At 40.8% G+C, this 25,175-nt stretch overlaps 2 protein-coding genes across 14 annotated transcripts in view; one reads left to right on the top strand and one right to left on the bottom strand.

Annotated features, from left to right (window-relative positions):
* LOC127986119 (serine/threonine-protein kinase Nek7-like) overlaps window positions 1-21,928 on the top strand; it is a 56,181-nt gene extending 34,253 nt beyond the window's left edge. For 4 of the 9 annotated variants that reach the window (XM_052588342.1, XM_052588338.1, XM_052588345.1 and 1 more), the window contains 9 exons: window positions 3,572-3,634; window positions 3,853-3,993; window positions 4,252-4,314; window positions 4,400-4,510; window positions 7,919-8,027; window positions 8,126-8,230; window positions 8,367-8,461; window positions 12,901-13,014; window positions 19,028-21,055. In XM_052588342.1, coding sequence (XP_052444302.1) covers window positions 3,587-3,634; window positions 3,853-3,993; window positions 4,252-4,314; window positions 4,400-4,510; window positions 7,919-8,027; window positions 8,126-8,230; window positions 8,367-8,461; window positions 12,901-13,014; window positions 19,028-19,186 — 945 coding nt within the window. In that variant the 5' untranslated portion in view covers window positions 3,572-3,586 and the 3' untranslated portion in view covers window positions 19,187-21,055. Of the gene's footprint in view, window positions 1-3,571; window positions 3,635-3,852; window positions 3,994-4,251; window positions 4,315-4,399; window positions 4,511-7,918; window positions 8,028-8,125; window positions 8,231-8,366; window positions 8,462-12,900; window positions 13,015-19,027 lie in introns of all 9 variants that reach the window. The other 5 variants (XM_052588344.1, XM_052588339.1, XR_008160774.1 and 2 more) reach the window with 5 other exon arrangements.
* LOC127986121 (proteasome subunit beta type-7-like) overlaps window positions 1-25,175 on the bottom strand; it is a 52,939-nt gene that overhangs the window by 23,967 nt on the left and 3,797 nt on the right. For 2 of the 5 annotated variants that reach the window (XM_052588346.1, XM_052588348.1), the window contains exons 5-6: window positions 24,573-24,688; window positions 24,301-24,359 (exon numbers count right to left, since the gene is read on the bottom strand). In XM_052588346.1, coding sequence (XP_052444306.1) covers window positions 24,301-24,359; window positions 24,573-24,688 — 175 coding nt within the window. Of the gene's footprint in view, window positions 1-22,423; window positions 22,653-23,305; window positions 23,458-24,300; window positions 24,360-24,572; window positions 24,689-25,175 lie in introns of those variants that run through there. The other 3 variants (XM_052588350.1, XM_052588347.1, XM_052588349.1) reach the window with 3 other exon arrangements.

Below are 25,175 nucleotides of genomic sequence, written 5' to 3' on the forward strand. Positions count from 1 at the left end.
GCAATAAATAAGCAAACCTTCAGAATATTAATTAACAATATTACTAAAACAGCATAAACTTGACTACCTAACTAGTTGACACAATGTGTCACCTACCTAGTTCACGGCTTCTCTTCCTGTCAAAATATTAAGGCTTTTCAGAATAATAAGGCCTAGTTATGACATGTAGTGAGAAAATGCATGTGATTAATGACTTTAACTGTACGTTATGTTGTTTTCATCCAAGCACAGTAGATCAGTGCTAATCAAATTAGGTCCAACGTTTTCATTTTTGTGGCAGGTTACGATGCAGAACTGATATGGGCTTCTTCCATCAAATCGAATGATATTATCATGCAGGTCTGTTTGATCAGACGCAGGCCCGGATTGGCTAATCGGGAGCACCGGGAAAATTCCCGGTGGGCCGGTATGTTTTTTTGGCTGCGAGGGCCGTAGTGGTCATGGCACTGGGTTGAAATATATATATTTCATTATTATTATTATTATTTTACCGCAGCCCCACTCTTTTTATTTATTATTTTACCACCGTCCCACTATTCTTTATTTAATATTTTCTCGCAGAGTGCAGCCTGCAAGATAATGATGACGTGATTATCTGTTGACTCCCTAGCCCCGCCGGGCTCAACACGTCATCTTGCAAGTTGCTCAAAAAAAAGTAAGCTAACGTTAAGGTAGTTAGGAGCAGTTCAAGAAGCTAGCGACATTGCAAAACAATGTTGTTTGCAAACCACCACTCATGTATCAAACTTTTTCTTGTAGCTCTTCAGCAGCAGCCGCCTCTAGTCCCGTTTTCTGCTAAGAGCAAGGCCCAGTAAAGTTACCAAGCTCCAGTCATGTCCCCAACACACCAGAATGGGCAGTTAGGATTGTCATTCAGAAGAACGAAGAGCCCTGCTCCATGAAAAAAGCCCTGAGATAATTAATGATACCCGATGATTCAGCAATACATTAATGAAACTGAGACGATACTGTCGTTAGAAAGTGCAATACATTTTATTTTAATCTTTATTTTTTATTTTGTTTGATATATTTGTTTTTATTAGATTTTTTTTCTTTATTTCAATGTTTGGATATTTACTATACTTTACTTTACTATACTAAATCTTAAAGAAAAGAGATTCTTACACTATCCTGTTGTTTACTGTTCTAAAATTTCTTCACTGTGAAGCAAAGTTTAGGCTATTCTTTTTGCACTGAATTGGAAATGATGATGTTTTTAAAAATACAATGAATAACAAGGCTGTAGGGAATTATATTCTGAGGTTATAGTCAGTTGTGAACTAAAGTGGGCCGGTCTAAGGCATGAAACTCCAGGGCTGAAAATGAGTCCCAACCCGGCCCTGATCAGACGTGTGTGTGTGGGTTTCTGTACACGCTTGGGGCTTTTTGGAAGTGAGATTGGGGATATGTGACGGGGGTTTCTGCTCTTGAGTTGTTAGATTTGTAGCATTTTTACCGGGCGGAAACAGATGCACGTGCGTGACTCACCAGAGAGGCCTGGAACCGCGCACAGTTTACTTCTTCAAGACCACTGCTAATCTTAGATCCTTTCTCCTTAATCTTTAAGGGATGGTTCACTCTTTAATTGCTTCAAACCCGTGTACGTCTCTTTCTTCTGTTGAACACAAAAGAAGATATTTTGAGGAATGCAGATAAGTTGACGGTAGCCACTGACTTCTAAAGTTCTATAGTTTCTATACTGTACTTCTATAGTTTTTATACTGTCTGTTAATACCTATACCAACATCTATTTTTATAATAATAAAAGTTGGTAAAACAGAAAACCACATGTTGAATCAGTTCATCCTATAAGTGGCCTGTCAATACTTTTTATACCATAAATTATATGATAATTCATAGTTTTTGCATGCAAAAAAAGCATGTTTTTAGGTAAGTAAAGTAACTAACAGTTAACCAATTAACACATTTATTACTGTAGCATTTTATACACAATAAAAGAGTAATGGTATTAAATTAACATTTCATTTAGTAAAGAAACAATACTGCATTTTACTTGCATTAAAGGGGGGGTGAAATGCTATTTCATGCATACTGAGTTTTTTACACTGTTAAAGAGTTGGATTCCCATGCTAAACATGGACAAAGTTTCAAAAATTAAGTTGTACGTTTGAAAGAGTATTTTTTTTTTCCAAAAATACTCCTTCCAGTTTGTCACAAGTTTCGGAAAGTTTTTTTCCAGTATGGCTCTGGAATTTCCTTATATGGGTCCTGAGGCACTTCTGCCGGAAGAGCGCGCGCGCCCGTAGAGCAGAGCACAGACATTCACTGATCAGAGCAAGAGCGAAATGTCACAAAAGTGTGTTTTTGGTTGCCAGGGCAAGACAACCCTGCACAGATTACCAAAAAAAAAAAAACATTAAGGGACCAGTGGACGGAGTTTATTTTTAAAGAGCATCGACGGAGTTGTGCAAGTGTTTTTTTGTTCCCTGCATTTCGAAGATGCTTGTTTTACAAACAAAGCCCAGTTTGACGACAGATTTGCGTATCGTGATGCAATCCCAACGAAAACTTCCAAACGCTCTCAACGCAAAAGCCTACTCGCGCTCGTGATTCTTTAGCTCCGCCCACACGTCACGCCTCCAGCCGGTCGTGTTTTTCCAAAAAAAAATCGGCACAGACTATTTTTCTCTTATAAATATAATAAAACTAAAGACTTTTTGGAGTTATGAAGAATGCAGTACTACTCTATAGGTACTCAAGATTAACAGGATATTGAGTGAAAATTAGCATTTCACCCCCCCTTTAAACATTTCGAAATAAGCATAAATTAAATATCAGTGGACAACCCTGATCGATTTGGGTTCAGTAAGTCTTTGTTTTTTTTTTAAAGAAATTAAAAATGTATTTAGCAAGCATGCACATAATTGTGACAGTGACAGTGAAGACATTTATAAAGGATGATGATGCTTTTGAAAACAATTCTATTCATCAAAACTCCTGCAAAAAAAAAATATAATTATATGAAGCAGCACAATGTTTTTCAACATTGATAATGACAAGAAATATTTCTTGAGCAGTAAATCGGCATATTAAAGAGATTTCTGAAGGATCATGTGACACTGAAGACAAAACAACAAACAAAGGAACATTCAGCTTTGCATCACAGAAATAAATAAAATTTTCAAATATATAGAAAACACTTATTTTAAGTTATATGAATATTTCAGGATTTTGCTGTTTTAACTGTATTTTTAGACAAATAAATGGTGCTTTGGTGAGCATAGCTTCTTTCCATTTCCTCAAAAATTAATAAATCAATTAACCATCTTAATCGATCCCAAAAAATGTTAACAAAAACGCAGGATGATTTATACCACATAATGACTTTTTTTTTTTTTTTTTTTTTTTTGCTCTCATCTGTCATAATCCACTGCTGTATTAAAGCATTTACAGCTGCTTTTTATTCTCAGGCTTTGTTTGAACGGCTAAGAATTGTTTTTATCGTTACTGAAAAACTAGAATTAAACAAAGCAGCCATCTGGAAATGAAACGACCCGTTTGATAAAGCAGACGCCTTTTGATTGACTCTGTCCTTTGTGTTTGCCTGCAGGTCTGGAATGTCATTATGGAGCAGAACAGCCTTCAAGATCAGAATCAAAATTACACAGTGCCGGTACAGAATGACCAGATCTGACCACACACACACACACACACACACACACACACACACACACGTGCAGCTGCGGGCACAAGCCTGGGCTCACGCGGCCACACACACTGTTTTTACAACAGCAGACACAAGCTTTTATGAATCATCGCATTGATAATACTGATATTACCACACCGCTCTGACTCTCACTGTCTCTTTCTGTTCTTCTGTCTGTCTCTCAGAGGAACATGTTAGGATATGGATTCTATTCATTGATGTCAAACTTCCTCATCGAGAAAAAGATCGGCCGTGGTCAGTTTAGTGAGGTCTATAAAGCCACTTGTCTACTGGACAACCAGCAAGTGGCACTAAAAAAAGTAGATGTGAGCATTTACATGTCTTTAAATTCCATTTTACTCATACGGTTGCAGCTTGTATTCTAATGTATAATGCATGCAAAATGTGCAGTGTTTAACCAGAGAAAACTGTCTATAATGCAGTGCACTTGACCTTATCTTACATTGCCAGTGTGACGAATGAACCAAGAACCAATTTTATCATCCATTGCTCAACATTCAATTACCCAATTTGACACAACCGTGCTTCCGGGTGGATGTTGTAATATTGTGTTGTTTTCTCAGTTCTGTGAAATGATGGATGCTAAAGCCCGGCAGGACTGCATTAAAGAGATCGACTCGTTAAAGGTTAGCAGTGTGCATTTTTAAACTCAAACAAATGTCTCTGTTTTTGAGAGTTTGGTGAGGTTTTTTTTTCATTCTGTGATTGCAGCAACTGAACCATCCAAACATCATTAAGTATTTGGACTCGTTTATAGAAGGAAACGAGCTGTATATTGTTTTGGAGTTAGCAGGCGCTGGTGACCTTTCACAGATGATTAAGGTCAGTGTCAGGCAACACATTAAACGGCCAAAAGAATGTCATTAAATGTGCATGTCTCAGTGTTATTTTAATGTATTTTTTGTTCATATTTGTTAATAATATTTGTTGATGTTTCGAATATGATCTGATTTTTGGATGTTCTGTTTTCATGTTAATTTTAGTTTTTGTAAATTTGTTGTTTTTTTAAGCCATTTTTAGTTTTTTAGTTTTTTTTTGTGTGTGTATATAGTTTTTATTAAGTTGCAGTTTTATAGTATTAGTTTATTTATATAATGCCTTTTCTTATACTCTTTTTATAATTTCTTTCAATACTTTGAATTCAATTTTATTTATATTTATATTAGGGCCGGGACTCGATTAAAAAAAATTAATTAATTAATTAGACATTTTAAACGCATATAAATATTTGACCTGAGAACAGTGAGAAGTAATTTTTTTTCCACATGGATTTATAGTATACCATTGAATGATGACTGAATGCTTAAGCAACAAAATATTGTTTATTTTTGTTCAACCAAGTCTAGCAGACCAGTGCAATTTTTGCCATTAAGTGTAGCAATAGCATATTTAGAAACAATTTAGAAATAGTACATTGCAGAAATTCAGGAAGCTTATAGGTGCTGGAACTTTCTGTAAACTGTTTTTTTAAGTAAAACACAATACTGTCAAGTACATTCAGAACATTGGAAACCCTGACTATTGGAAAACATCTCTCTGTTGCTTCAGAGGCCATAACATACTAAGTCCAACTTTCAATAACCTTGGCCAAAACAATAAAGAGTTCAACATAAAGTTCCATTTGCACCAACAAAATAATACATAGTTCAACATAAATAATAAATATGCAAATTCCTTGTTGCATAGCTTGCACACAACCATGCTCTTATCGACGCTTCCATCCGTTCGTTTTTTATAACAAAATTTCCCCTCCAAGGGGCCAACCAAAGTGGTCTCATCTGCTTCTTCGTTCATGTTCACTGTGGTTTGTTGTTGTCTTAAGTCATGAACGCTAGTTGGTGCTCCAGTATAATTGGTCCGCTGAAACTCATCCAGTGAGAAACGTTCCGCGGTGCAAATTTTTTTTTGCAATTAATTAATCTTAATTAACGCATTATTTTTTGTGTAATTAATTAATCTCAATTAACGCGTTAAAGTCCCGGCCCTAATTTATATTATTTACTTTTTTTATTTTGGTTATTATTTTAGCAATTTTATTGTGTGTTTTTGTCCATTCTATTAGTTTTATTGAATATGTATATGTAGTTTTTATTCAGTTGCAATTTTTTTGCATTAGCCTATTCTAATTATTTTGTGTGTGTGTGTGTGTGTGTGTGTGTTTGTGTGTATATATATATATATATGAAAGATCATGTGACACTGAAGATTGGTGTAATGATGCTGAAAATTCAGCTTTATATATATATATATATATATATATATATATATATATATATATATATATATATATATTAGGGGTGTAACGGTTCACAAAATTCAAGGTTCGGTTCGATATGATACACTGATGTCACGGTTCGGTTTGGTACGTTTTAGATACAGCAAAATGTAAAAACACCTCAACTTTTCAGAATGCCGCAAGCGCACCGCGGGTCATGTGACAAGAACTAACCAATCAGCTTCATCCTTTCCCGTAACAACGTTAAAAACTCAGCCAAGATGAAGGAACAGCTGATCATGGTTGTATATGTTGCAATTTTGAAATAAATTTAGTAGCAGAGCTACTGCAAGCGATTTTTAGAGCTGCAAATCCATTTATCCTTTGCTGAAATTTCCGCGTCTCATGGAGAGAGCACCTCATTGTTGCTTAGCAAAGACAGACGCCTCATTAGCGCTTCTGCCCGAGCGCTTTGGAAAGGAGGAAAAAGCGGTGCGACTAGCGTTTTCCACGCATTTTTAGGCACGATATGTGAACGGCCTGGCCCCTAAGGCACTCACTCACTCAGTATGCGATGAAGGCTCGTTGCAAAATGTCTAATGCATTTAACAGACCAGAAATAGAAGATCCTCCAATAACCAACAGGTCTGGTATTTGAGTGCACTTTGGATTCCCTGTAAGCTATAATGGTGATGACAGAATGAATGGTAAGTAGTAAGGTCTCATATCCGCGGCTATAACGTAAATGAAGCCTACCGATCCCCGGGGTGATGTCTTTTGCCCTGTTTGAATCAGTTGGAAATGTCGGTCTAAATGCTGCAGGGATAGTTTGTTGCATGTATGTTTCTCCTTTTTTTCGTCTTTTCCCAGATACGGACACTATAAGGTGATGTCGGGCGTAAATGAGTTGACATGTTTCAAGTATTCCCGCTGGTGTTTTTTTTTTTTTTTTTTTTTTTCGCTGGTGTACCCTATTGTCATGTAGCAGATGCGACATTCCCTTTTTTTTTTATCCACCACTCTCTTGCCATCACCATGGCTTAAAGGGAATCCAAAGTGCACCCAAACACCAGACCTGTTGGTTATTGGAGGATCTTCTATTTCTGGTCTGTTAAATGCATTGGCCACCGCGTACCGTGCATGAACTGCTCGCTCACTCAGCGCGTACTGAGTGAGCGAGCGCCTGACTGAGTAGCCTAACATAAACATATAAGTTGGTGGTCTTCGGGAGTGTCAGGGGCGTTGCCTGTTACGTCGTTTGGGTTATTGGGCTACCTTGTTGAACGCATATCATTATATTTCTCTTTTTTTTTTTTATATATAATTAATTAGTCCAACGAACCATTCGATATATATTAGGGATGCACGATAATATCGGCACAATATCGGTATCGGCCGATAAAAGCTTAAAATGACCATTATCGGTATCGGCCGATATGAATATTTCTGCCGATGAGCCAAACCGATATTCTCCAAGTGAAATAATTGACCTGTTTTTCAGATGTGAATGTCTGTCTACATTTGTAAAATAATAAATTTATGGTAGAATCAGTACAGAAGAGATGCATGGATTTCTCTTCAGTAAAATTAAAGTTTAAATATATCAGTATATATTTGTATATATATCGGTATCGGCATCAGCCAAAATTATTTTGAAAATATCGGGATATCGAATATCGGCCAAAATCCAATATCGTGCATCCCTAATATATATATATATATATATATATATATATATATATATATTATTTATTTATTTTTTTTTTTTTTTATTAAGTTGCAATTTTTTGGCATTATTAGTATTATCATTTTCTTTTTTGTCATTTTATCAGTTTTAGTATTAGCTTATTTAGCTGCTTTAACACTGCAACTTAAAATTAATGTCTCTGTAACTGGATGAAATAAAATACATTTGTTTTACATTTTATTTCAGTTAATATTTTATTTCAAGCAAAGGAAATGTTTATGGTTTTATCATTTGTTTTAGTTCATGATAATAACCCTGTCGTGTGTAGTATTTTAAGGAAAAGCGGAAGTTGATTTCTGAACGAGCGATATGGAAGTATTTTGTGCAGCTGTGCAGCGCGCTGGAACACATGCACTCACGCGGAGTCAGGCATCGACGTAAATCCACATTCTTTCTAATACAAACACATATGATTTTTCCTATCAATGTGCACTCATTTATTTTGTTCTTCTGTACATGTTTGTGTGTGCATCAGATATAAAACCAGCCAACGTCTTCATCACAGCTACTGGAGAGGTCAAACTCGGTGACCTTGGGCTAGATCGATTCTTTAGCTCCAGATCTGCTGGGCCCTCTTTTGGTACAACTGACCTTCAGATAAACACACACTTCATGCATGTACTGAGTGGAGTGAAATAACTAAACCAGCCAGTCAATACAAATATGCAAATACACAGGAACTGCATACCTGCTTAACATGTATCTGTCTTTTACAGTTGGAAATCCATATTACATGTCTCCCGAGAGGATTCATGAAAACGCCTACAACTTCAAATCACACATCTGGTCCTTGGGTTGCTTGCTTTATGAGGTACACAAACACATAGGGCCCTATTTTAACGATCTGAAACGCAAGTGTCAAAGCGCGAAGCGCAAGTAACTTTGTGGGCGGGTCTCGGCGCTGTTGCTATTTTCCCGGCGGGATAAATGGCTCTTGCGCCCGGCGCAAATCTAAAATGGGTTGGTCTGAAGTAGCTTCATTATTCATAGGTGTGGTTTGGGCGTAACGTGAAATAAACCAATCAGAGCGTCATCCAACATTCCCTTTAAAAGCAGGTGCGCAAGTTCCATTATGGATTGCTATTATTATGGCGTATTTACCAGGCGCACGCCAGGAGCGGTTCACAGCCGAGGAGACTGATGTTCTTGTAAGAGCAGTGAAAGACAGAGAAGTTGTGTTGTATGGGGATGGGAGAATAATTAGCCTGAATAATTTGTGAGCTAGTTTTATGCCTATTTTTTTCACATCTTCGTGGCACACCACAATGATTTCCGTCATCTCATGTGTTAATATTTTTTTAGTGTAACAATTTATGATTTGCAAAAATAACTGTTGCATCTGTGTAGATTACATGAGCAAAGTGTATGCGCGTTGTGCACGCTATACATTATGGCCAAGCATGCGCCCTTAAAATAGCATAATGTACAATGCGCAACGCGCCACTGACTTTAGACTAGGTTTTTTCTAGTCAGTGGCGCAATTGTTTAATGGAACAACAAAATAGCACCAGGGATCGTTTGCGCCGGAACACGCCTCCTTTTCTGCGCTGAACCGCCCAGGGAGCGCAAGTTCATTCACTAGTTTAGCGACGTGCTTCTGTGGAGGGAAAAGCGCGCTTTGCGCGGGTGCAAAATAGGAATGACACATGCGTCGGTGTACAAAGTCAATTGCGCTGGGTGCAAGATAGGGCCCATACAGTCATTTCTTCATACTAGTATCCATAAGTGTGAATGTATTTTTTTAAAGAAGTCTCTTATGCTCACCAAGGCTGCATTTATTTGATCAAAACGTCTCTGGTTACTATCGTAACCTCGGTTCCCTGAGAGGCGGGAACGAGACATTACGTCAGCTAAGACGTATATGGGAACTCTTCCCTTCTCCACTTTCACTGAAATCTTATTGGCTAACGCCAGCTGGGGACAGCTGGCCAATTATGTATTTCAGTATTTATTCTAGTACAGTGCCTTGCCATATACTTTAATTGGAAGTGCATTTCTGTAAAACAATTTGTGTTTGTTTTTATATATATATATATATATATATATATATATATATATATATATATATATATATAAAGGGGCAAATTAAAATAATTTTATATGGTAATCAACAGTTGACCTTAATTTGTACTGAATTTTATTGGTAATTATTTTTTTTTGGTAGAATTACAAAAGATTTCTATTTCAAATACATGCTATTTTGAACTTTCTGTTCATCAATAAATCTTGGGGGAAAAAATCATATTTTCCTCAAAAATATTAAGCAGCAGAAACTGTTTGCAGCATTTATAATAATCAGAAATCTTTCTCAAGCAGCAATATAGCATATTAGAATGATTTCTGAAAGATCATGTGACACTGAAGATTGGTGTAATGATGCTGAAAATTCAGCTTTGCATCACAGGAATAAATTACATTTTAAAACATATTCATATAGAAAACAGTTATTTTAAATTGCAATAATATATCTAACTTTTACTGTAGTTCCCTCTCGAGGCGGTAACTCAACATTACGTCAACTAAGACGTATATGGGAACTCTTCCCTTCTCCACTTTCACTGAAATCTTATTGGCTAACGCCAGCTGGGGACAGCTGGCCAATTGACGCGAAGCATGCAAATACTGGCGGGTAAGCGGGCAGTATAAAATGCATGGGCGCGAAAATTACGTCAGAATCACGACTGAACGCTAGCACAGCTGATCAAACAGTGACCACGGCGGCTAACATAATGCCTCGTTCCCGCCTCTCAGGGAACCGAGGTTACGATAGTAACCGGAGACGTTCTCTCTCAAGGCGGTAACTCAACATTACGTCAGCTAAGACGTATATGGGAACTGTATAAAATCCCGCAGTGAGAGCAGTGAAGATAAGCCCTGAACGGAGTCAATCACCCTCACACAAGCAGTACAGTTCTAGCCAATGGCCGTGTCGCTAAGAGTGCTTGCATCTGATAGGCGGAACTAGACCAATGAGACATCTGCTCTGAGCCTAACAAAATTAGCATAATTTCAAGCAATATATCCAAATCTGCACTAGCCAGGGCAGACACAAAGCAATAAAGCACTCAAGCATTAGAGTTAAACAGAGTCGACGGCGTTTGCGTTGACTACTGCATAAACCATATAATCCATAACACAGAGTTAGCAGCCATGGTAACTACTGTATAGCTGGTTATAACAGAATTAATAAAACTTAACTCACCGAAAGTACATGTGACGCTACAGAGGGTACATCCAGCTTGTAAAACCTGGCGATTGTGTTCTCGGAAAACCAGCCAGCAGCAAAACATAAATACTGGACAGGCATACCTCTAGACCAGGCCCATCAGGAAGCATTTATATTGACCTCGCAGAATGAGCTCTGATGTTGAGGGGATAATCCTTCCCCTGCCATTCGATAGCGTCCACGATCCACTAAGAAAGTCTCTGTTTAGAAACAGCACGTCCCTTATTACATCCACCAAGCACACGAACAGCTGGTCCGACTGACGAAAGGCGGCCGAGCAATTCATATACATCCATAAAACCCTAACAGGGTCCGGCGCTCTGAGCATTAGCGTCACGCGAGGCTGACGGCTCAACAGATAAGGCGGGCAGGGAAACAAAATGCTGTATTGAGTGACTTCGGAACGAAACCTGGTCTCGGCCAGAGAGTGACATTACAGTCGCCAGGCCCGAAACCAATGCAATATAGTTCACCCAAAACTCATGAAATTCTCCAAGGCACTTCGCCGAGGCGAGAGCAAGAAGCAAGGTGAACATTTTGTGCACCATTTTGTGAAAACTCCCCACTTCTGTGCGTAGCAGCGAACCAGGGCTGATTCGGCCAGTTCGGGGCCACGAGTATAACTGACACTTTCTCCTCCCTGATTTTGCACAACACTGTTGCAGAACAGGACGGTTTTGGGGCAAAGTCAGTGATGGGACCACGCCATTTAAGGAGGTCTGCGTTTGAATCGGGGAGAATATCCGTCGTGAATTATTCCCAGTATCTACGGTGAAACGCCCGGGATAGCCCTCTTACCGTCCATGATATATAATAGCTAATCTATTTTCAAGAATCCCCCGCAAAGTCCCTCTGTTAAAAAAAAGGCATGTGCAGAAGAGGTTACAATTTGCCAAAGAACACATCAACTGGCCTAAAGAGAAATGGAGGAACATTTTGTGGACTGATGAGAGTAAAATTGTTCTTTTTGGGTCCAAGGGCCACAGGCAGTTTGTGAGACGACCCCCAAACTCTGAATTCAAGCCACAGTACACAGTGAAGACAGTGAAGCATGGAGGTGCAAGCATCATGATATGGGCATGTTTCTCCTACTATGGTGTTGGGCCTATTTATCGCATACCAGGGATCATGGATCAGTTTGCATATGTTAAAATACTTGAAGAGGTCATGTTGCCCTATGCTGAAGAGGACATGCCCTTGAAATGGTTGTTTCAACAAGACAATGACCCAAAACACACTAGTAAACGGGCAAAGTCTTGGTTCCAAACCAACAAAATTAATGTTATGGAGTGGCCAGCCCAATCTCCAGACCTTAATCCAATTGAGAACTTGTGGGGTGATATCAAAAATGCTGTTTCTGAAGCAAAACCAAGAAATGTGAATGAATTGTGGAATGTTGTTAAAGAATCATGGAGTGGAATAACAGCTGAGAGGTGCCACAAGTTGGTTGACTCCATGCCACACAGATGTCAAGCAGTTTTAAAAAACTGTGGTCATACAACTAAATATTAGTTTAGTGATTCACAGGATTGCAAAATAGTTTTGAGTTTGTACAGTCAAAGGTAGACACTGCTATTTTTTTGAACACACCCCTTTCAACTAATTGCCCAATTGCACAGCCTTAAGAGCGTGCATATCATGAATGCTGGGTCTTGTTTGTTTTCTGACAATCTACTGAACCTACTGGTAACTTGTTTGCCACGTAGCAATAAAAAATATACTAAAAACCTTGATTATTCTGGTTAGTCACATTGTACTGCTATTATTTTGAACAATACTGTATATATATATATATATATATATATATATATATATAAACAAACACAAATTGTTTTACAGAAATGCACTTCCAATTAAAGTATATGGCAAGGCACTGTACTAGAATAAATACTGAAATACATTGTTTTGAAAGTACAGCCACTAGAACAGTGGAACAGTAATACTGTCAAATAGTAAGCAATACAAGCAAGAACCGCAGAAAGAGACATAGTTATATTTTGATGAGTAATATTTGTGTCTTTTAGATGGCAGCTCTGCAGAGCCCCTTCTACAGTGACAAGATGAACCTGCTCTCATTGTGCCACAAGATCGAACAGTGCGATTACCCTCCTCTGCCTTCAGAGCACTACTCACAGAAGGTACAACGCACACACACACACACACACACACACACACACAGCATTACATGCCTCTGTTATGAAAACCATGAGCTAATATCTCAATACTCCAGTGAGCACAACCGTGCATGATGCTCTAGAGCTATTAGAACTACTAGAGCTATTGTCACTTATAGTGCTGAATGATGTATTTTCAAAAGAGCATGCAATTAATTAAACGAGTCAATAGCATTTGCTTCATAATACTATAACATCTCGGTTACGTATGTAACCTTGGTTCCCTGAATAGGGAACGAGATGCTGCGGTGACGTCACCACGTATGGGAACACCTCTGGTGTGACGAATGTCTGAAGCCCTATACCATCCCGCCAATCCTATTGGCCAAATGGCGCATAGCACCACCCTACGCATGCGCACGCATGATATACCTGGGTGCAGCGCGCCATTTCGCTCAGATTTCATGACTGAAGATGAAGAGTTATCAAGGTACGGAACGGCCAGAACCGCAGCATCTCGTTCCCTATTCAGGGAACCAAGGTTACATACGTAACCGAGATGTTCCCTATCATAGGTCACTTCGATGCTGCGGTGACGTCACCACGTATGGGAACGATATACCAAAACGCCTGACGTACCTGATAACTGAGATCCGAGGAAGCATCTGCTCAAGCGGAGAGAACCCGGGAGCCAGGGGCCATCCTCACATCCAGACTGTAGGACTTGATAAAAGTGCTCGGTGAGGACCATCCTGCCGCAGCACAGATATCATCCATAGAAGAGCCACTGAGAAAAGCTTGAGAAGAAGCTACAGCTCGAGTGGAATGAGCCTTAATCCCTAAGGGCGAAGCGAGTCCGCGCGCCTCATAGGCCAAAGAAATTGCCTCCACCAGCCAATGGGACATGCGCTGCTTTGTAACTGCATGGCCCTTACTTTTATGTCCAAAGCAGACAAACAGCTGGTCAGATTCACGCCAAGGGGCTGTACGATCCACATAAGTCTTTAAAGCTCTCACAGGGCAAAGACTTAGATCTCCTGACCCAGCCTCAGCAGGTGAAAAAGCTTCCAGAACCACTTGCTGAAAGCGAAAAGGGTTAGATGCGACCTTAGGAACATAGTTAGGCCTGCGCCGCAGCAGCACCTTCACAGAGCCCGGTGCAAATTCCATGCATGAGGGTGAAACAGAAAGAGCCTGTAAATCCCCAACTCTCTTGAGGGAGGATAAAGCCATGAGAAGAAGTGTCTTCAGTGTCAGGAATTTATCCGATACGGTCTCCAAGGGCTCAAACGGATGCCCTGATAAACCTAGCAACACAATGGATAAATCCCATGAAGGAACTCGCACAGGGCGGAAAGGCCTCAGCCATCGCGCACCCTGTATGAAACGAGAAACTAATGGATGACGCCCCACAGAGGCACCGCCTATGTATTCGTGGTAAGCTGAAATGGCTCCCACGTAAACCTTTAAAGTGGCTGGTGTAACGCCATCCGAAAAACGCTCCTGGAGGAACTCCAGCACTGAAGCCACTGGGCAGTAAACTGGATCCACATTATGATTGCCACACCAGGCTGTAAACAGTCTCCACTTGAAAGCATATAAGCGTCTCGTAGAAGCTGCTCTAGAATTCAATATAGTCTCAGTAGTTTCAACAGAAAGACCGGGACATACTAATGCACTCCGCTCAATGGCCACGCCCACAGTTTCCACAGATCTGGCCTCGGGTGCCAAATCAGCCCCTGTGCTTGTGATAATAAATCCTGTCTGAGGGGAATCTCCCACGGAGAGCCCGCTAGCAGACTGATCAGATCCGCAAACCACGGCTGCGTGTGCCATCGCGGAGCCACCAGAAGCAGCTGTTCCACTCTGTCCCGCCGTATTCTGCATAATACCGCTGGGATCAAACGAATCGGAGGAAAAGCATACAGACTGGTCCTGGGCCAGCTGTGAGCTAACGCATCCACGCCCAGGGGCGATGGGGAGCGTAGGGAGAACCATAGCGGGCAATGCGTAGTCATGCTCGACGCGAATAAATCCACTTTCGCTTCGCCGAATATCCGCCATAAAAGATCCACCGACTGGGGGTGTAATCGCCATTCTCCCTGTTCCAGAGCCTGTCTGGATAGCAGGTCCGCTCCGAAATTCAATCGTCCGGGGACATGAATGGCCCGGATCGACAGAAACTTGTCCCGAGACCACAGAAGAACACGCCTCGCCAGCCTGCACGGGGGCGAGAGCGCAATCCTCCTTGATGGTTCAGATAAGACACAACCGCTGTGTTGTCTGATCTGAGCAGCACATGACGGCCGATCAGCAGATCCGTGAAATACTGGAGAGCCAGAAAAACTGCCAGTAATTCCAGTCTGTTTATGTGCCAGCCGCGCTGAGCCGCTGTCCACACTCCGTGGGCTGGTCGCCCTCGACACACAGCTCCCCAACCAGTCAAAGACGCGTCCGTCGTGACAGTCTCTCGGAAAGCATACATTCCCAGTCGAACTCCTGACAGGAGAAATTCGGTTGACATCCAAAATTTTAGCGACATCACACACCGCCGTGTCACCGAAATCGTGCGATGCGGGAGACAACGGGGTGAAATATTCCGCCTTTTCGTCCACCACTGAAAGGGGCGCATTTGAAGCAATCCCAGACGAATCACGGGGGATGCTGCTGCCATTAGACCCAAGAGCCTGAGGCACAATCTCACTGTCACCGTGCGACCCGCTTTGAAGTGCCGCACGCATGACGCAATCGACTGAGCGCGCGGGAGAGAAAGCTTCGCTGTCATCGCGCAAGAGTCCAGATCTATTCCCAGAAAAGTTATCCGTTGAGAGGGAGTTAAAACACTTTTCTTGAAATTTGTTCGTAAGCCCAGGCTGTTTAAATGATTCAGCACAAGATCTCGGTGAGAGTGTGCTTGAGTCCGCGATTGCGCTAGCACCAGCCAATCGTCCAAATAATTCAACACACGAACGCCCTGGAGCCGCAACGGGGCCAGAGCTGCGTCCATGCATTTTGAGAAAGTACGGGGCGCTAAAGCCAAGCCAAAGGGAAGAACGCGGTACTGATACGCTTTGCCCTCTAAAGCGAATCTGAGGAACTTCCTGTGTCTCTTGACTATCTGAATATGGAAATACGCATCCTTCAGATCGATCGTAATAAACCAATCGCTTGGTCGGATCTGAGACAGAATAGATTTCACCGTCAACATCTTGAATTTGCTCGGTCTGAGTGCAAGATTCAGACGGCGTAAATCCAGAATGGGCCGTAACCCGCCGTCTTTTTTCAGTACCACGAAATAACGGCTGTAAAAACCTGTCTCCATCTGAGAGGGGTGTACTTCTTCTATAGCCCCTTTGCTCAGCAGAGCTGACATTTCCTGTCGCAGCACCGCCATTTCCGTAGACTTCACCGTAGTGGAAAGAATTCCGCGGAAAGGAGGCGGGCCTTTCCGAAACTGAATGGTGTATCCGTGACAAACCGTGCGTAACACCCATTGAGAAATGCCGGGCAAGCGTTCCCACGCGGCCCGAAACAATATTAGCGGTTTCAAAACTTCCGCTCCCTGCAACGCCGTCATACGCGTTAAAACGACCGGACACGAAAAACCTGTGGTGTTCGTGCACCGGGGAAGCGTATGCGCCAGAGTCGTTGCGTTCCGTTGAGTATAATCCTGAAACGTGTCCACGGCAGGAATTAGGCCAACAGATGGAACATCGGGCTCTGCCGCTAGCGAAAAAGCGGCGGCTGCGCGAGCCGTCATAAACGGGCCGTTTGTGCAGGGTCCTTGAGTCGTCCCTCGAACTCCGAAAGCAGGACTGCGCAGAGTGTCTGAGGGAGCGTCTGTCATCACAGCTCGATCCAATGTTGCTCGAGGCGCTGTTTGCGGCGAGACAATCAATGTTTGAGCATGGGGACTGCAATGAGAGCGTAGGATGCGCGAAAGCGGTCCGACAGCGCTCTCTAGCGGAGGGCACAGTCCCTGGCAAGCAGCAAAAAGATCAGGAGCTGCTATTCGGCACCCGAGAACGAGAGGCTTTAGCCGTCGAGGTCAGGTTCAATCGTTTACGTTGACGCTGGTGCGCCGGAGGAAAAACCCTAGGGCCCCAGTCCTTACGAGGAGGCGCCATAGGTGTGGGTTCCTCTCGAGAGGCTGCTCGCTGGCGGTGAGAGGAGGTTGAGCGAGAACGCGCGGGCGCTTGCCGGCGTTCGACCTCCCTGGGTCTGCGGGGAATCAGCTGGCGGAAAGCGGCTGATTGCTGTTTCGCTGCCCTGAACTTCTCCACTACTGACGTGACAGCCTCACCGAACAACCCATCCCTGGAGACAGGGGCATCCATAAGGAAAGATTTATCCTTCTCCTTAATATCGGTGAGATTAAGCCAGAGGTGGCGCTCAACCGAAATCAAACCGGCCATAGCACGGCCCACTGCACGAGCGGTATGTTTGGTAGCACGTAGCGCCAAATCCGTAGCTCTGCGAAGTTCTTTCACTGCCTCCGGTGTGATGCCCTCACCTTCATCCAATTCCTTCAATAACTCCGCTTGGTAGGCCTGAAGGACCGCCATAGAGTGGAGCGAAGCAGCCGCTTGACCAGCCGCCACGTAGGATTTACCCACCAAACTAGACGTGACTCGACACGCCTTCGAAGGAAGAAGGGGGCGAGACTTCCATGCCGCGGCCGAACTAGGCGCAAGGTGTTCGGCGAGAGTCTCTTCCACCGGGGGCATCATAGTGTAGCCATGGTTCGCCATATCAGAAACGGTGGCGAAATCTGCGGCCGCAGCATTAGTGATCCGCGCCGAAAACGGCTGTTTCCAGGACCTCGAAACCTCCTGGTGGAGGTCCGGGAAAAAAGGTAAAGGCCTCCGGGGCTGTGTAGGTGTCCGACTGGTTAGAAAACGGTCGTCCAGCTTAGAAGAAGGTTGGGCCTCGGCCTTGTCAACCTCCCAGTCTAGCCCCAATTTACCCACCGCACGAGAAACCACATCCAACAGCTCACTGTAGGAGGGGGAAACACGCCTCTCCTGTCCGCTAGGAGGAAGAGGGCTAGTGTCGGTCGCGAAGTCCTCAGACCCCGAGGCCGCGGTGGATAAAACATTGTCGTCATAGCGTCCACAACCAAAGGAGATGGCGGCGCATGCCTCCGGTGTGGGAAGTAAATCCTCATTAGAGAAGACGACAGGCTCAGTATAAGTTTTATTCTGCAGCAGGGTAGGGGAGAGCGAGCGATGTGGAGAATATTCCAGCGCTGCGCTGTCCACGAAGTCCATGTCGCACGTGTCACCCCAGGCCCTCGCCTCGTGCGGTGCCTCGGCAGTCGCAGAGGTGACCTGACGGGGGTTAGACTCGAGGGCGACATTAGAGAATACTTCCACCCTGGAGCGCAGTACTCTGAGCCGCAGGCCATCACAATGGGGACAGGAAGAAAAGCCGCTAAGCGCTGCCTGTGCGTGATGTAAACCAAGACATACTACGCACCTGTCATGAGTGTCCCCCGCCGTGATGTACCTGGTACATGGCTCCTTGCATTTTCGAAAACTCATCGCGTCCGCGAAGAGGAGTTAACACTGCTCGAAGAGATCGCTGGAGAACGCGAGATGATAGGGCACAGATGATTCGCTATTCCTGAAGGAATGAAATCTGAGCGAAATGGCGCGCTGCACCCAGGTATATCATGCGTGCGCATGCGTAGGGTGGTGCTATGCGCCATTTGGCCAATAGGATTGGCGGGATGGTATAGGGCTTCAGACATTCGTCACACCAGAGGTGTTCCCATACGTGGTGACGTCACCGCAGCATCGAAGTGACCTATGATAGGGAAATAGAAGTTTGTTCCACCACAGTAAAAAACTTTGTACCTTATGATTTTGATCTTACTGACCTCAAACTTTTTAACAATGGTGTTTAAAAATATCAGAAGTAGAATGAAGATGCTGTCTAGGTAGTTAGCTCACTATGTTTTGTTACACAGCCCAATCATATCATGAAGACAGCATATGAACAGTGATGTAAACGACCCACCTTGTATGTGTTGCAGCTCAGAGATCTGGTCAGTATGTGCCTCAACCCAGATCCTGACCAGCGGCCCGACATCAGCTTCGTCCTGCAGTTCGCCAAACAGATGCACGACCTGCTTAAAATAGAACCGACACCCGACCCGCACCCGAAATCAAATCAGTTAAGCCAATCACATTAGACACACTTTTTTTTAATTTTATTGTCAGGTCATACAGATGTTATTTATGGAAAACTCTTTTTAAAAGATATTCGTTTTTCATACATTTTATCTTAATTTTGATCAATGTTTTATCAATCATTGCCCGTATTTAATTAATAAGAAGCAAATATATAGCAGACAATGTAATAATCTTAGTGTAATTGACAGAATTACTAAAAAATATTTTGCTACCTAAATGTTAAATATTTTTTGTGTCACACATGCATGCATGTCTATTTCCCTCATATGAAATATAAAACGCATGTGGACTGATATTTTTCCAATGTCTGGACTCCTTTATTAATGGAGTATATAAACAGACGTTTCAATATATTGGTATTAAATGCATTTTCTGGCAATTTATATTTCACGTTTTTACTGCAAATGTCGAAATACGTGCTCTTTGGTACATCAGTGCTTGAGTCACTGATCACATTAGAATAAAATCTCTCATAATAAAATACAAAATTGACTGATTTATGAATATCCATAGTTCTCATAAGTCAGAAATACAGATAAACGCTTTCATTTGTTGTAGTTTTGATCCTGAAAGAAAACAGAACAACAAAAGAGCGAATCATACCACCGTCTGAGGTTGTGCTTCAAGTCGAACGCACCCATTTTTAAATCGTTCAGAGCTGAGCATCGCGAGAAGCGGATCTGCGCCAGAGTGCACATGTGAATGAAATGCAGTCATTTTCAGATGCAATAAAAAAATAAAAATAAAAAATCCCAGGATAGCCTAGATTAGGCCCATATTCACAAATGTGTTAGCTATGGAATGAAATATCTGATATTCCGATTGTCAAATACATGCAGGTGGAAGTTAATTGTTGTCTAAACACTTTATAATGATTGCGTTAGTTGAGCTGTATGCGCGATATAATTTTATGACACAAATTTTGAAATAGGCTTAAATCAAACACATTTTAATTCTGATTCTGTGTATATATATATATAAGAAAACAAAAACAACGGGGAAAAAAACAGCTGGCTGATCTTTTACGTCTGTTAATTAACTAATGACTCATGCAGCCGTTCACTCGGTTGTGATTTAAAAAAAAAAAACGGAACGTAGGCCTATTTTTACGTTTGCACGTGACTGATTTGAACCCGTGTTTAGACCCGTCTTTCCCCTGTGTCCGACCCGACCTGCACCCGTATCAGACACAGTTGGATATTTTTCACCCGTTTCAGCCAAATTTGCGGGTCACCCGTCGTGCAGGACTCTACGTCCAGCATCTGATACACACACACACCTGCAGCAATGAGGAGAACCATTGTGCAAACCTGTGATCTCTTCTGCGCTCTCAGTCCAACTGATCAAGCTTTAGAAAGATCTAGAATTGAGTAAGGAGGGAATGCCAACAGTGTCTATGCTGCTTTAAGATGAGCGTTTCTCTAGATTTGTATTGAAGGGAATACCAATATATTCTGTTGTGCCTTCAAATGATGTTTCACAGTGCTGTATGCTGATTGGTTTAGAGAAAGTTGGTTAGGTCAGGTGACCAGTGCCTCATGTTGATGATGTCAAAGCAAGGTGGTTCTATTTATACATACTTTTACTGTAGGCTTATATTCATAACAGCATTTAAAGAGCCTTAGATTTCATTACTTATCTCTCTCTGTTTCTGATACACACACACACACACACACATACAATTGTTGAGTGTTTTGTGAGGAAACACTTGTGTTGGATGGTGGGTTCAGCAGTTTTGTCCTCTGGTCAAATATCTACCAAAAGAAAGTATTCATTGTATCCTAAGAGATTTTATTTTTAAGGAATTATGAAGCATTTGCTCATGTTTAAATGTGTAATTAACTATAAAATGTAACTGGAAATATTGACTTTGTGACAGCTTTGTTTTGAAGGACATCTGAAGCATTTTAATTAATTTCCATTAGTGCGGTTTATATTAGATTTTCTGAAGAAAAATTGCCCAATTATTATGAATTGAGAATTTGTATTATCTACTACGGTTTCTCTTTAGCGCCCCCTGGTGATAAGCAAATATAAGTACTATCATTTATCACATAAAACATAATACACTTATTTGTATTTCAACTCTTTTGCTAGTGTAATTTGAGCAAATCTGCAAGAGTTCAATTTCAAATAAATGCTGTTCTTTTAAACTTATCAAAGAATACAAATAAATTGTTAATGGAGATGATGATTTTGCAATTGTACTGTCTTGATTAATGCTTAATTTGCTATAAACAGATATACTGTAACCTAAGTAGTAATAATGCTTTTGCTTAAGTACAAAGATGTAACCCTGTGATGAATGCTATATGAAAAATGTATTGTGTAACTTCACTAACATTAAGAAAACTGCTTACTTGCATGAAATGTATGTAGTGACTGATTTAGAGTAGAAACACTTATGTATTAGAAATAGTTTTTATGATAAATGGACAATATAGTAGTTAAGGTGTATTTCACAGACGGTTAAGAGGAAAAAGAAGAGGAAAAGGGCTAAAGCAATGCGTAGTAAACAACTGAAAGCCTCGGCACAGGAGTTGGCAGCACTTCAGGTGATGATATCAGAAGAACCAGCGTTCGACGTCTGTGTATAAAAGACTGAGAGAGAGACGGATACTGAACAAGCACAGTATCCCTCGACGCCTGATACCAGCTGATTATACCTTGATTTTGTAACTTTACTATAGTACTTTGATATAACTTTTGTTAACTTTAATAAAACATTTTATTATTGATAAGTTATGGTCTGCAAGAGTAGTAAGAGCCTTAAGTAAGAACTGACCACAGGGAAGTCTGCTGAGCAAGTTGTAAGTATTTTTGAAATGCTTATAGATTTGTCCAGGGTCGACTTTCCCTACCTATCTGAGAATAAATAAACAGGTAAAAGGTGTATAGCAGCACAACTGATTTTAAAATTAAGAAACGTTTCTTGAGCAGACAATCAGCATATTATAATGATCATGAGACACTGAAGACTGGAGTAATGTTTCATCACAGGAATAAATTGCATTTTAAAACCGATTCGAATAAGAACGTTATTTTAAATTTTATTAAAATTTCACATTACGGTGTTACTGTATTTTTTTATCAAATAAATACATCCTGGGTGAGCATGAGAGATCTATATAAAGAAACTTTACCCAAAATTGAATTTGCCTGCCATACTAAAAACACAAAATCATAGGTTATTTTAAATAAATGATAATGGGTTTACAAGAAAGACACGAACTTCGCAACGTTTGGAAACTTTTATTGGAAATAAATGAAAACTTTTTAAACCACCACACAAGACTTGAGGTCAATGGCTATGGGGGAAACAAACAGATCAAAGTGTGGTGGGTTGTGTCATCTCAGGAGGTGTCCATAGTCTGCACGCTTTCCTCCACCACCTCCAGGTTCAGAGGAGTCACAGTCTTCGTCAGAACCCCAGTAGTTCCATGTTTGTACCTGTAGCTTCCGGTCCTGTGAGGAAAATACAAAGAAGATTCAACTCCTGCAAATAAACTAAAGTCTAATCACACACGACTCTAATCAGAACTGAAACACTGATGTTTTTCAGCAAATAAAACCAATCACTTTGGTGCTCTACAAAAACATGTATAATGATGTTAGCAGAAGACTGTAAGAGATAAATCACCAAACATCTTGTCAGTTTGAACAACTCAACAACTGCAAACTCACGCCTGGTTAGTCAAACACATGCAGGTTATAGTTGTTGTGTAGACATGGTGCACATTTGAACACAAGGTTTACTCACACAGGGTGTCCATAAACCTTATCCTCCCTTAAAAGGGAACAGTGAAGCATGAGCCTTTCATTTGATTCAAATCTCTGATTAATATCATGCACAGAAGTGGCTCAGATTGTTAATCACATTGACCATTTGGGTCTAATAATCTGATTGTGTAATAATCATAACATGCCTTTTCTTAATCATATTAGCTAGCATTTATGTCGGTTTACGATTCTCTTTAAAAAGCACACTCAGATATTCACATGAATTGGACTGATTACACAGATTTCATCACTGCCTCCATGCCATCATGCAGTAAGTGTGAGTGCAAAGTTTAAACAGGTGTGTGAGGTGATGTTCCTCTGCCAGTATAGATGCTCACTTGACTCCCTTCTTGTTGGCCACATCATGAGGTCTCAGGTAGTCCACCTTCCCCTTGGTGATCACACACAGGTCGATGTTGCTGCCTGAGCCCAGGTCATTAAAGATACCAGCAGCTATCGCGTCCCGCACAAGACGCTTGGCCTCTTCCTCCTGATCGACACAACAAGCAGCATCATTATCTAAATCCGATGGATTAAACTGTTCCCATGTGTTTTAACCAATTTAAAGGAATATTGCATTCACAAAAAAAACTATTTACAGCTTATATTTCAAATATCAAACCCAAAATTACTATGCATGTATTTCTAAGAATCAGTAAGATTAGCTCCCATGACTTTAGTTTTTTGGGAAATTCTCAGATATAGCAGATTTGTCCATATCTGTTTGAATCTTGAATATATACGCTAATATTCAAAACTTTAAGGTCGGTTTTTTAAATCTTTTTGTATCAAAGTATCTTAGGCTCACCAAGGCTGCATTTATTTGATTAAAAATACTGTAAAAACAATAATATTGTGAAATATTACAATTTAAAATAACTGATTTCTAATTTGATGTATTATAAAATGTCATTTGTGATGCAAAGCTGAATTATTTATTTATTTTATTTTATTTTTTAAATCGGTGTCACATGATCCATCAGCAGTTGATCTAATATGCTGATGTAGTGCTTATTTCTATAAATGCTGTTAATGTTGTTAGCATTTCTATATGCTATTTCTATAAATGTTGTGCTGCTTAATATTTTTATGGAAACTGTGTTTTTGTTTTTTTTTAAGGATTCTTTGAGAAATAGAAAGTTCAGAAGAACACCATTTTTTAAAAACTAAATATTCTGCAACGTTTTAACATCTGTACTGTCACTTTTTATTAATTTAATGCATCCTTGCTGAATAAAAGTTATAATTTCAAACATATATAAGATCAAACTACTGAATGATTTTAAAAAAAAAGAGCCAAAAAGACACATAAATTCGCGCGAGGGAGGGTTACCTCCATATTGGGCCTGTAGCGATCCTCAAAGACAGCCATCGCTGCCAGAGATCCAGAACCTGATGAGACAAACACATGCTAATATTTCCAGTGAGAAACAGCCAATCAAAAGGACCATCTTCTGCAATAACAGATATCCATTAAATGATGCATGCTATCTTGTCATATGGCACACTAGCAAAGCCAATCAGTCAAAAGCTTTTCAGAAACACAATGTCTCCCTCTTTTGGTGAAATGGGAAGATGACTCATAGGTATGAAAGTGTAACTCACCCATGGTGACATAGGGCAGTTTATCGGTTGATCCGTGTGGATAGATGCTGTATAAGTGTGGGCCGTTGCAGTCAACCCCTCCGAGAACTAACGCAGCGCCAATATATCCCTGATACCTACAAATGAAAGCACAGGGTTTACACTCCTGATCAAAAGATTGGAATGAAGATTTGTATTATGTTTTTCAAATATATGCACATATTTGATAAATAAAAAATAATAAAAACAATAATATTGTGAATTATCACAACTTAATTATTATCACAAATTATCACAACTTAAAATAACATTTACTTTTTGAAAATTGTAAGAGCAGTACTTTATTCAAAGAAAGTTGGATTTTCAGCATCATTACTCCAGTCTTCATTGTCACACATCCTTCAAAATTCAATTATTATTAGTTATTGTTAGTTTTTATTATTATCAGTAGCTGCTTAAAGGGGGGGTGAAATGCTATTTCATGCATACTGAGTTTTTTACACTGTTAAAGATGTGCGAAACATGGACAAAGTTTCAAAAATTAAGTTGTACCTTTGAAGGAGTATTTCTGTTCCAAAAATACTCCTTCCGGTTTGTCACAAGTTTCGGAAAGTTTTTTTCGAG

The sequence above is a fragment of the Carassius gibelio genome, chromosome B21 (genome assembly GCF_023724105.1).
Source record: "Carassius gibelio isolate Cgi1373 ecotype wild population from Czech Republic chromosome B21, carGib1.2-hapl.c, whole genome shotgun sequence".
Taxonomy (NCBI): Eukaryota; Metazoa; Chordata; class Actinopteri; order Cypriniformes; family Cyprinidae; genus Carassius; species Carassius gibelio.